General features: G+C 56.0%; 1 protein-coding gene across 4 annotated transcripts in view; it reads left to right on the top strand.

Moving 5' to 3' along the window:
• Positions 1-12,572, top strand: part of PDE2A (phosphodiesterase 2A) — a 92,383-nt gene that overhangs the window by 17,782 nt on the left and 62,029 nt on the right. For 2 of the 4 annotated variants that reach the window (XM_082749722.1, XM_082749724.1), the window contains exon 2: positions 9,485-9,566. In XM_082749722.1, coding sequence (XP_082605848.1) covers positions 9,485-9,566 — 82 coding nt within the window. Of the gene's footprint in view, positions 1-9,361; positions 9,567-12,572 lie in introns of those variants that run through there. The other 2 variants (XM_082749723.1, XM_082749725.1) reach the window with 2 other exon arrangements.

Below are 12,572 nucleotides of genomic sequence, written 5' to 3' on the forward strand. Positions count from 1 at the left end.
AATTAGATTGTGTCTTGATCCTCCCTCAGGAGTGTGGAGAGAGCAAGGCTGGTACTGATGGGGAGTTGGGGGGCCTCTGGAGGCACATGAGCTCCCAGAGTGGCTGTCAGGTGCAGCTGACAGTGTTAACAATTACTGGAACAATTACCTTTGTGGGGTGGAGGGGGGGATTAGTACCAGACCCCTGACAGGAGGCTAGCCTAGCCCCCATTCTGACATGGGGGGAGGGCATCCGGCACTGGGAGGAATGGTGGCCAGAGCAGGGCTGGATACCGTCCCCTGCTCCTTCTGGGAAGGGCCCCTGAGCAGGCCCCTGGCAGACAGGCTTCCGTCAGTCACTTTAACTGGCACTGGCCTCCAGAGACCTGGGTTCAGGTTCTGATTCAGGCACCTGCTGGCTGGTGGTAGTTAGGGTGATTCACTCTCCTTTGGGGGTCCTCAGTCTTCTCATCTATAACAGCTTACGGTGAAGGTCAAATGAGATATTGCCTGTTAAGTGCCTGCCGCTTCCCTGTTCCCAAGGAGCCGGGCCACTCGGGGTTCCCCAGAGTCTGCCTTTCCTAGTCACACCCCTGACAGAGACAGGTGTGGGCCATCTCTCCACCAGATGCTGTCTGCTCCATCCTTGGGTCCCCTTGTGTCCTGACACAGGATCCCCAGTGCCCTGACATAGGGTTGTTGAGGAAGAGGGAAATAAAGGGGGTCCCATCTTAGCTTCTGTCATCTTCTTCACTCCGGTAGGGGGACACACGTGCCTCTCTATACTGGCCACATGTTCATGGGAAACCACAGGGAGCAGTCTGACTCAGGTGAGGGTGGGAGGAGCCCTGGACTGGGATTCCCGACGCCTGCCTTCCTGCCCTTTCAGAGAGTGCCTCACTGTCTGACCTTGGGCAAGACCTGTCCCTGGGGGGGTCAGAGAGACATGCGACCTCTGACCAGACTCTTTGTGAGGGCCTAGATGATTCTGTGTTCTGGGGGAGAGGTTGGGTGAGGGGCTGGTCGTACAAGGCTGGTGACCTCCTCCAGGCAGACCCAGGAGGCGGGGCCGGCTCAGGACACCTGTGACTTTGGTGCCCTTGTCATCCTACTGCCATAGGCCTGCCCCTGCAGTCCTCTGTTGTGCCTCCCGAGTCTCTGCGGCCCCGCCTGCCCCTCCATTCTGAGTCCTCTTTCCTTTATTATTTAACTCTATTGCCTCCTGCCTCAGGCTTATCTCCTCCTGTCACTCGTCCATCCATCTCTGTCATCCCCTGCGGCTTCCTCCTGCTCTCTGACACACCCTCTCTGGAGGCGGGCCCTTCTGGGAGTCAGTCCTTCCTTGCCAATTGTCTAAGTAAGTGATCTCCACGACTCTGACCAGCTCTTGTCTTCTACCACCTTCCCCTGTCTTCCTCTTTCTGATGATGTCTCTGCCTTTTGCTGTCTCTGGACTCCCTTTGTCTCCCAAGTCTCCCTCTGCTCTTTTCTCTGGGTTTCTGTCCTTTAAAGCCTGCCAGGTCCTGCCCCGTTGCCTCTGTCCCCCCATCGCGTGCCCAGTGAGGGCAGCAGGTCCAGCCCTCCAGCCCGGAGCACGGAGTAGCCCACACACCCTTGCTCACTGGCTGCCTTGGAAGCCCCCGACAATGCCCTCCTGCCCGGCCCTGCGCCAGGGCCTTGTTGCTAGGCCTTGGGCTGGCAGCACCTGGCTTCCATAGCGACGGCTGCTTAGAAACAAAACGCCACATCTCCTGGTCCCAGCACAGAGTCTTTTCGAGTCTTTGCGGGATCGAGCGCCTTGCGATCAATCAGGACGGGAAATGTGGCCAGCTCTAGGCTGCCTCCAGCTCCGGGAGGAGAGAGAAGAGGGAGCCACAGTCTCTGCCACTGGTGCTTGGGGAGGCTGGGGCAAGAGAAGCTGCCCCAGCAGGACCCTGGGCCAAGGAGGGAGGACAGAAGGAGGCCCCCTGGGCTCTTCTCCCGAATCAGCCTGCTACCAGGAGGCATGGTCTGCCATGGGGCCCAGTTTGGATTACTGTTCTACTATTTCTAGCTCTGTGACTTTACACAAATGACCTCATGCCCCAGGACCTCAGTTTTATCAACTGTCAAGTCAGGCTAATAATATCATAAGGATTAAATGAGAGAACCAACCAGGTGTGCCTGGCACTTAGAAGGTAGTCCCTGATGGCAGTTCTTCCCTTCTCCTTTAAAGTTGCCTGAGATTTAATTAGCAGAGAGGAGGGCGATGGACAGCCATATTAGCAAGAGGGCAGAGGAATGCACCTCGAGTGTGCTGGGGTTCGTTGGGGCCCCTCTCTCTTACCTTATATTCACAGAGACTAAAGCCTCCAGACCAGCAGGCTCTGAGGGTTGTGGAGACCCTAGCGGAGTTCTGGCTTGTCAGGCAGTTAGAATAACGGGGTCCTGGACTCCTGTACTCTCAGGACTCCAGGTTCTTGCATGCATAGAATCTAAGAAGCACAGACTCTTGAAATAAAGGGACTTATAATAGAGGCTTGATTTTCTTAGAACACAAAGCTCTGGGTATTCTTGGAACCTCAAAGCCACAGACAGGGGCCTCTCTCTATGATTGTTTCTCCACCAGCAGGGAGTTTTCAGAGCACGGGGCCTTGAGTCCCTGTTGCTTAGACTTTCTTGTGCCTTGGTATCTCTCATGGGCTTAGCTCTGAGCAACCCTGGTGTGTGTTGGGGCGGTTGCTGGGGTCAGTGACCGACGGCAGCCTGAGATCCCTTTGGAGCAGGGCCAGCCCAGGAAGAGCCGGCAGAGGAAGCTGGTGGGCTGCAGCTGTCCAGGCGGGGCTGGATGGGAGTCTGGGCAGACACCCTTGGCCGGGGACCAGCCTGCCCTCCTCTATCTACCCAGCCTTTGAGTCAGGGCTCAGGAGGAAACATTTCCACATGGCACTCCTAGGGCTAGAGTCAGAACATTCTTCATGGTCCCCAAGACTGGAAGGAAGGAGGCTCCAGTGAGGGAGACGGGTGTGAGTAGGGGTGTGGGGGATGAGTGGAGGGGGCTCAGTGAGGGGGGTGGAGCTTAATAAAGGGGTGCAGGTTCAGTGAGGAGGATGGGAGTTCAGTGAGGGGATGGGATCTGGTGAGGGGGCCGGGTTCAGTGAAGGTGAGGGGCGGGACTCAGGGTTGGAGCTCAGTGAGGGGGTGGGGCTCAGTGGAGGTTGCTGAGGAGTTTCTTAGCACTGAGCTGTCTCCGCACCACCCCAGGCTCTGGAGGATGGTAGTTGAGGTTAGGGAAATCTGAGCACCTTAAACCCATTTGTCTTTCCCTGGTGTAGGCTGAAAACCAAGAGCTCCTTTTCCCATCTCTTCCCAAAGCTGGAAAGATTGGGAGAGCTGCTGGGAAAGCTGGGATCTGCCTCTCCTTTCGCTCGTCTTCTTTCCTGGTTTCCATGGGAATCGTGGCTCAGGATGATCAGGGTTTAACAGGATGGTGCTGTGGGAGGAGTCAGCACCAGGCAGAGCCACCGCACAGAGGAAGGAGTTGGCTGCTAAGAAAGTGAGCTCCCTGTCCCTGGGAGTGTGCGAGCAAAGCCTAGATCACCAGTCAGGGTGACTTTAGAAAGGGGCTCTGATGAAGGTAGACTGTGGGGAGGCCGCTTCCCTGGGATGTGTAGGCTTTGTGTGATTGGCCCAGATGGCCCAATCTTCCAGATATCCTTGTGCCTGTTGAGGGGGCCATGACACCTTGGACTCTGCCCCCACATCCACCCTGCATTCTTACTCTGTGCTCGGCCCTGAGCTGGACATGTACACGTGGAACTGAATCAGACCCATCTCTTCATGGAGGGGCAACAGGTCTGACTGGGGAGGCACACAGGGAAACAGATACAGTTGGGCAAATCCTATGTAAGGGAGCAGACCAGGCCAGAAGGAGGATTCTACCACTGATTTACGAAGTCACAGATTTCTTTTTGAGCAGTTCCTCTGGGTTGAGCCTTGTTCTAAGTGCTGGGGTCACAGCGATGAATGAAAAAGAAAGAGTCCCATTCCCTGGAGGGGACAGCACAGTGGGAAGGCTGAACACCTGGCAAAGCACAGGGAGATGGCAAGTGCTGGTTGGTGGACCTTGAAGGGCTCCAGCTTTGTCCAGCAGGTAACTGGGAGCCATTGAGTGTGGGTGAGGTTGCAGAAAAGACGACTCCAGTGGGTATGGGCCTTGGGAAGGAGGCATAGTGGTCCCTGAAGGAAGCCCTGAGGCAGACATGCCCACCTATGCCTCTGTGTGTAGGAGTCATGTGAGCATGTGTGTAGGTATAGGAGAGTGTGTGTGTGTGTGTGTGAGCGGTAGGAGTGTGTGTGTATCTGTGGGAAGATGGTGAGTGTGTGTGTGATTATGGTGTCCCAGGGAGGCCTTGCGTGGTGGTAGAAGGATCTTGGGGTTTGTAGATGATAAGGAGAAGATACTAAGTCCTAACATGTGCAAAGGCCTGAGTCCCGTGAACCTCAGCCCAGATGTGAGACTATAGGCCCTGGGCTAGTCTGGGCCAGAATCCTGTTGGTTCCCTTAACTCTCTAGGGTCATGGACCTGGCCATCTGCTGCAGACAAATGTGTATACAAATAACATGGAAATGGATGAGACTTCGGCTGACTCCTCCCCATCTCCAGATTCCCCTGGGCTTGAGTTTGCTCAGCCTGTGCTCTTCCCCACTCAGCTGCTCCCAGGGCTCTGGGAGCAGGACCTTTTCATCCAGAGCCAAAATCCGTATTTTCCCAGCACCTCCCTGTGGCTGGATCCTTTCTCTGTGAGGGCTACCCCTACATCTGGGGCCATAGCCAAGGGACACAGAGAGCTAACCTGAGCTGGTGGCCTTGGCAGTGCCTCTTGTTAGGTATGAATTTGAATACATGCATACTCACACACTTGCACACATATTCACACGTAAATGTATGTTTTTGATATGTGGACACTCGTGCACACCTACAATTGTCCACATATGCCTACGTGTGTATGTACACACTTGCACCTGCACACATAGACCTGTGTGCACACACATACATACACGCACGTTCCATAGACACACACACACACTCAGCTATACCATGGAAGCATCGCACATCCTTACAAAAAAATAAAATGACAAACCTGTAGTCATACTCTCTCCAGCCTTCACCCACACCATGCTCACAGGCTCGGGTGTTAGGCCTTACACACCTGCACACACACACAGGTACCTAAGGGTGGCTTATACCCATGCTCTCGCCAGGGCTGAAGCATGCAGGACAGGCTATAGATGGACACAGAACCTGCAGGGATGTCACCTCCTCCAGGCACTTCTTGGATTGTCCCTTTGCAGGGCCCCTAGGATGGTAGAGTCTCTCAGCTCCACGCCCAAGTCACGGAAAAACTGAGTCATACACACTGTCTCCTGAGGAGCCTGCCACACGGGGATCTGGTCCTTGTTCACGGTCCTTGGGTCCGGCATGCCCAGGCAGGCCTGTCTGCCCAAGAAAGCTGCTCTGTGCCCAATTAAGCCTACCTGGATGCTGCCTCCCTCCACCTAAGCTGCCTGAGCCCTCAGTGAGAACCAGGCTCACTTTTCTGAGCTATCTGAGAGCCAGACCTTGCCTGAAGTCCCCCAGTATGTCAGGGCAGGCTTCCTTCAGATCTGAACCTGGGCTTCCAGGAGTCTGACCACAGTTAGCAGCCACAGGAGGGAGGCATGTCAGACACCAGACAGGCTTGTGGAAGTAGGACATGTGGGCATGGGGGGTTGGAGCAGATTGGGGGTCTGTTGGGGGTCAGCTGAAGGGATGGCCAGCAGGAAAGTCCACTCTCCTGGCCCAGCTGAAAAAGTGTTTTGTGAACACGGTGGCCCACAGCGGTGTCAATATCATCAGGAACAACAAAGACCTCGTTTCTGGACAGGGCCTGAGGTCTGGGGGGCCTGGTACCCAGGTTGACAAGCTGTGGGCTGAGTCACTTTTTCCTAAAAATACTCAGTAGCTGGGCCATGGGGTAGTTAGAGTGGCCCATAAGGTGGGGCGATGAAAAGAAGGGTCTAGAAGGGCTGGGGCAGGCATTCCTGGGGCCAGGCTTCCTTGTGACCGAGACACGCAGAGGGTTCAGGGACTGGGAGCATAGAACCCTCAGTCACTGCATTGTTGGGGGCAAAAGGAGAGGTGGGAAAATCTGTTTTTCTCACATGCTTTTCTTCAAGATGTGGAGCATGAATTTAGGGCACAGATTGGAGCCAGATGGGCCGGGTTTGAATTTTGGCTCCATTACTTAGTAACTGTGTGACTGTGGACAAGTTACTTGGTCTCTCTGTGCCTCAGAGTCCTTATCTGTAAAATGTGGCTAATAACAGATCTGACCTTCTATTGTTCCTGAGGCACTGAACCAGGAGGCTCATAGTAAGTATTGGAAATAAATGTTAAAGCCCCTTGGACACACAGTCCCCCAGCTCCAGATATAAACACTCAGGCCATAGGGGTCAGCCCATCCCTCGATTTCATGGGACTGAGGTCAGCCAGGAACAGTATGTATCTCATCCGGGGTTCTGTTCTCAGACCTGGCGGCAAATTAGAATCACCTGGGAACATTTAAAAGTACCTGAGGTGGGGGAGTCCCAGGCATGAGCCAGGGTGAGAACCCAACACAGAATCACAGAATGAAGAGCTGGCAGACAGGGATTCATGGGGGGAATGGAGGAGTTCTAGCCTTGGAGGGAGAGTCACTTCCTGGCAGTGAGGGCTTAGGCATGGCCTGTCACTCTGCCATCTCGAGGAGCATGGGCTGCCTCTCCTGGGAGCGGGCTGGATGGAGACTTTCAAGGATTACATGGCGGGATGTTTTCGAAAAAGCCTCTGTATCCTGCCAAGCATCAAAAGAAGGAAGTTTGTTTATTAAATCTAGTGTGTTAACATTTCACAGATGGGTAAAATGAGGTCCAGAGAGGTTCAGTAGCCTGCTCAGAATCCCACAAGTCTGTGGCAGAGTTAGGATGCAAACCCTCAGAGGAATGCTTGAGTCTGAAGGATTGATGCAGAGTGAATCTGACTGAGGGAGACACAGAGCAAGTACCCGGGGCCCCAGCCACTGAGCTGCAGTATAAGATGGCCAAGGAAGATTTAAGAAACAATCTATTAGGAGGTGAGTGCTGGGAGGTCCAGCCTAGAGCTGAGAGCCCAAGGGATAATGGCTGTGCTGGGCCAGGGTCGGCACTTGACTGCGGGGTCTGACATGGCTTCCCCTGACGAATAGCTCTGTCCTGTGGCTGTAACAGATAGCCTCTTGGCGCCCGTGTTTTAGCCAGGCTGTTAAAGCCCAGGACTAACAGGTGCTCAGGGTTTGCCAAGCATTTCATACACTGGGCTCAGACTCAGTCCTTCTGCATAGTCTTTACATTGGTCACCCACCCGCTTTCCAGAGCAGGAAACTGAGGCCAAGAAAGGAAAGGAGGCCCTTATCTGGGCCAGAAACTTTACATCACCTTAGCCCATGCCAATTTCTAGGGTATTAAAAAGTAGGCCACATTGCCCCAATCTGAAGATAAAGTAAAATACATTGACTTGGCCTGGATCACTTAGTGACAGAAAAGCTTTGTACTCCTCCCCACGTTCCCAGACATGGCTCCCAGGAACGACACAAGAAGGGGGACCCAGAGGACTAAGGTAGCATCAAGGGAAGGCCTCCTGGAGGATGTGGGCCTCTGGTCCCTGAATGGTAAGCAGGCTGACAAGATCTGGAGGGCATAAGGGGTAGGGTGGCATGGGCAAGGGTCTAGAGGATGAGTCAGTCACCCATTGAGTACAGGAGGAAGTATAAGTTTAAGGAATGGCGGCAAGAGGTTCAAAGCTGAGAAGATAAGTCAGGGCTACATTACAGAGGGTCTGCTATGTCAGACTGAAGTTTTGGGCTTTCTGGTGTTTGTGGTAGGGAATCTTTAAAGGTGTCTGAGCAGAGGAAGAAGCATGTTCAGAGCTGGGCCTCAGAAACAGAGGTGGGAGAAATCCCAGCTTGGAGGGGCTCCCCCTGGGCTGATAAGATGGAAAGGGCTCAGTCCAGCCTGTGTCAGGGGCCTGGACTGTGTCCAGGACCGGGCTCAGTGACTCAACGTGGAGGAAATCACTCCTCAGGGAGAAAGGCCCCAGATGAATCAGCCCCACAAGGTGGGGAGGCTGGGGGCTCACTGAGTCACCTTCCAAGTGGGGAAGGGGGAATGTTGCCGAGAAGGGGCCTGCAGTGCAGTGGGAAGGATTCAGGTCAGATCACAGCGAGGGCTGTCAGGGGACTCTGGCTGCCTTCCCACCTTTATCGGGGTTGATTATCCTGGCAGTCTTGTGAAAGAGATGGGAAAACTGAGGCCCAGAAAGGGGAGGGAATCTGACCAAGGTCATGCTGCAAGTCTCTGACAAAGGCCAGGTGTGATCCAAAGCACATCCTCCAGTCCAGACACGTTCTACCACCCCAGCGGATTTCACAGCAAGTGGAGGCTAGGAATTGGGTGGGTCCAGAGGGAGCTGGCCCAGGTGACCCCTCCTCCCTCCGCTTGCCCCCCCACCTTCCTCGCCAGGGCAGACGGCAAACAGGGCCCGGCCGCGCTGCCGCGGTAGGACAGCAGAGGGCGCAGAAGTGTCGCGGCTACAGCAGGCGCCAGAGCACAGAGGCCGCTCTGCGGAGAACTGCGCTCCGGACGCGCGGGTCCCACCGGCGAACTGTGTACTGTGTGGCCCAGGGGCCCGCACCCTCTCTGGCTTCCGGGGACGCCTACGCAGACCTGCCTGCCCAGTGCAGGGGGTCCGGGGCCGCTACCCCGCTCTCGAGATGGTGCGCCTGTCCGTGTGTGCGCTCGTGTGTCTGTGCGCACGTGTCCCCCGTCAAAGGTTGGCTACTGCCCCAGGCCTGTCCGTCGCCGGGCGACCTCTATAATTCTCCCCGACTTGAAGAGGAACCGGCCCGGGGCTCCCTGCATCGGGTCAGCGGCCCCTTCCCCCTCTACCCTCCGCCTTCCGTCCCTCCTGTCACTGCGCTGGTCTCTGACTTGGGGCTCTGGCCGGGCCCCAGGACTTTCTAAGTGGGGGGAGAGGACGTGATCGGACTAGAGAGGGGCTCCGAGAGGCGAGGTAGCGATAGGAGGGGCGAGAGGCCTGAGGAGCGAGCGGAAGCTGAGAGCTGGCTACCTGGTAGGGATCCTAATAGCGGACAAGCTGGAAGAGTCTTGAGAGCGGAGGGAAAAGGGAGGTGAGAGCCAGGCGGTGAGGGGGGCTCTGGGGGGGTCCGCAGGTTGGACTAACCGAGAGGTGCAGCGCGCGGCGGCGGGAGGGTAGGCGGGGCCGCGCGGTTGGGGGGGCGGGGAGTGGGCGGGCCTGGGCGGGGCCTGGGCGGACCCTCCCGCGGACCCGGCGGAGCTGTCGCGGACGCGCTGACCGAGCGCAGCGGCCGGGCCGGCGGGCGGGCGGGCGGCTGCGAGCATGGTCCTGGTGCTGCACCACATCCTCATCGCTGTTGTCCAATTCCTCAGGCGGGGCCAGCAGGTCTTCCTCAAGCCGGACGAGCAGCCGCCGCCGCCGCCGCCGCCGCAGCCATGCGCCGACAGCCTGCAGGTAGGGGGGGCCCCCAGCGCTGGGCACGAGGAGGACGGGGTGTCGGGCGAGCGCTCGGCCAGGTCTTCCAAGGGGCGTGCGGGCACCAGCTCCGTAGTCCACTCTGCCCCAGAGCTCTCCTCAAAGTGGGGCCCCCTCCCCTAGCTCTGAATTCCACTCCTGTGCCGGGACTGCAGCCCATACCCGGAGCCCTTGAATCTCCAGCTCACAGTCCAGACCTCACCCCAGACTCTGAACCCCTTTTAGATCTGGGACTCCACTCCAAGCGCTGAACTCCCAGTCCAGAGTAGGACCCCAGTCCCCACGGAGAGCTCTGTTCAAACCTGGAACCCCCCCGCCTTCCAGATAAATGTATGACCCTGTCCAAAACCCTGAACACCCACTTTATATATATACATATATATATGCCTGAATTCCGATATATATATATCGGACTCCAGGTACACCCAGAACATCTGAACCCCCAGCTCTCAAGCAAGATCTCTGTCAGAGCTGGAGCCTCACCCCAAGCCCCTGCACCTCTACTCCACAGCCTCATCTGTGCCCCCACCCAGATTCCCACTCAAACATCTGGTCTTCAGTCCTCACCTGGGACTCTACCCCAGGGTCCAAACACCTCTTTCTATCACTGCTTGTCTTTCTCTGCAGGACCCCCTTCCACCTGGTTCCTGTTTTCCTACCCTTCCTCTCTCCTTTGTAAGAGGTCCTCTTGTCTTTTAAGGGTCTCACCCTCTCCTCTTGTTTCTCTCCAGTGTGGTGGTCCCACTTTACTCTCTGGTTTCTCCTCTGCCTTCTCTGAGTCTTTCTGGGCATCCTCTCTCTCTACCCCTCCATTTCTCTCTTTTGGTCCCTTTTGCCCATATTCATCTCTCTCAGTCTGTCCATCCCCTCCATTTCTCTAGGTCTCTATCTTTGTTCTAGGGCCTCACCCTGTGATCATCCCTTCCCCTTATATCTGCCTCTGCTTTGGGGTGGGGAATGGGTAGACTCAGAGTATGGGGCAGTGTCCCCAGGACCTCTGCTTGCCCCTTGTTGTCAGGCATGGCATGGTGTGGGCGCTGGTGGAAGGGACTAAACATGGAGAGTACAGCCCTTGGGCGGTGCCCATGGATCTAAGGTAGGTGGGGACTATGTGTGGAGTCCTGGGGTCATAACTTACAACCCCCATCCCCACCGTCCTGGTCTTGACTGGGGACAGCTAGGAGCTTGGGATGGAGGAACGATGGGGGAGTAGACTGCAATCTGGAGCCAGTGACCTGTGGTGGGAGGTTTCCGGGACTGGGTGAGTCTGGGGTGTATGTGTGTTTGTGTAGGATGGGCCACGTTTCATGTGTTGGGTGTGCCTTGTGTGTGATCATATGTGATGTGTCATGAAGTATTGTGTGTGGCATCACCAATGCGATAATTTGGGGGGGGACTCATGGGGGTTTCCGGTGTGTGTGAAGATGGTGTGTATGGCATTGCCTGTCATGTGCTGCTAGGAGGGCTGTGTTGTGAGTGTGGAGTGGAAGCTGTATGCACAAGTGTTGTGTGTCCAGGGAACATGTGTGTTTGCGGTGTGTCTGTCTCCATGGGGTGGAGTTGTAGGGTCAGCCTGCATGGGGGGGGGTTTGTGGGTGGTTGTGTATATTCTCGGCTGTTGTGTGTAGCCAGGAAAAGCCACTGTGGGGGCCTGATGGAGGGATTTGTTGGGCATCTTGGTGGAGGGGAGTGGGGGTGGGGGAGCCGTGTGTGGGCTTGAGTGTGTTCACAGCCTAGGCGGCTCAGAGTCACTGTGGTACACCCTGGGCTTGCTTGGGAAATGTATTTGGACCCAGGGGCTGGTGTTTGAGTGTCATGTGTCTGTGTGATGGCCGTCTGTGCCCCCTCTGGATAGGGAAGGGTGCAGCAGCTAGGACCGAGGGGTCTAAGGCTAGGGACTGGTCAGCTAAGTGTGTGTGTGTGTGTGTGTGTGTCTGTGTGCCCATGTGCACGTGGGCAGCAGGAGGCGATGTGCCGGCAGGCTTATCTCTGCCACAGGTCCGCGTGTGTCCACAAATGTGTGACACTAGGTGTGCACGTCATCTATGCAGGGTGTGTCTCCATGTCTAGATAGTGTGTGTGTTGAATTTAATTGGATGTGTGTGTGTGTGTCTGTGGTTGGGGAGGTGAGTGTGGGGTATGTGAGGTGCGTGGTGGGAGCTTTAGTGTGTGGTGTGAAGTGTGGGTGTGTGAGCTGTGTGACTTTTCAGTGTGACATGTGGATTATGTGATCTTTTCTCTCTGTGAGTTGTTTATGTGTGGTGTGTGGTGAGGGGTGTGTGAAGGGTGTCGGTGAGCTAGTGGTGTCTGCGTGGAGGGGTAGGCAGTGTTGAGAACGGTGGAGTGTGCGTCAGGGGGCATGTGTGTGCTCAAGGTGTGTGGAGGTGAGGAATGAGGTTTGTAATGTTTGGGCTGTGTGGAATCCAGCAGGTGTCCCATAAATGTTTGTGGAATGATGTGTGTGTACAGGGAGGTCTTGGCTGCCATCCTGTCCTTGCTTCCCTCCCAATGAGGTCCCCAGAGATCCCCAGTGACGTTCTGTCATGGCCCACCCCAAGCCTCTACCCTTTGCCCTTCATCCTCTTCACGTTGACCAAGGCCTTTGTCTTGGGTTTCCGGTGGAGCAGGCGCTGGACAGGCAGGCGGCGGGTGATGTCGTGGTCTGGGAAGCTTTGTTCTTTTCGTTTGGGTCTGTGTTGTGTTTTGGGCTGGGCTTTGGAGGAGGGCGGAGAAAGGATGCACGTGTTGTAGGCTCACTGTGTTTACTACCCCCTTACAATGTGCCACAGTGGGGAAGGGTTCAGGCCCAAGCCGTGGGGCCTGGGTTGTATCCCGAGGGGTGCCTCCTTGGCTCAAAAGCAGCTTGGACTGGGCATGGCACTGGGTGAATTAGCCAACTGTGAGGTCTTCGTCCGATGGGTGGCCCAGGACCCTTTCTGGCTCACATCATCTCTGGGGTGCCAAGCCTCCGGGAGCCCCCTTCTG

This window comes from Mustela nivalis, assembly GCF_964662115.1.
Source record: "Mustela nivalis genome assembly, chromosome: 9".
Taxonomy (NCBI): Eukaryota; Metazoa; Chordata; class Mammalia; order Carnivora; family Mustelidae; genus Mustela; species Mustela nivalis.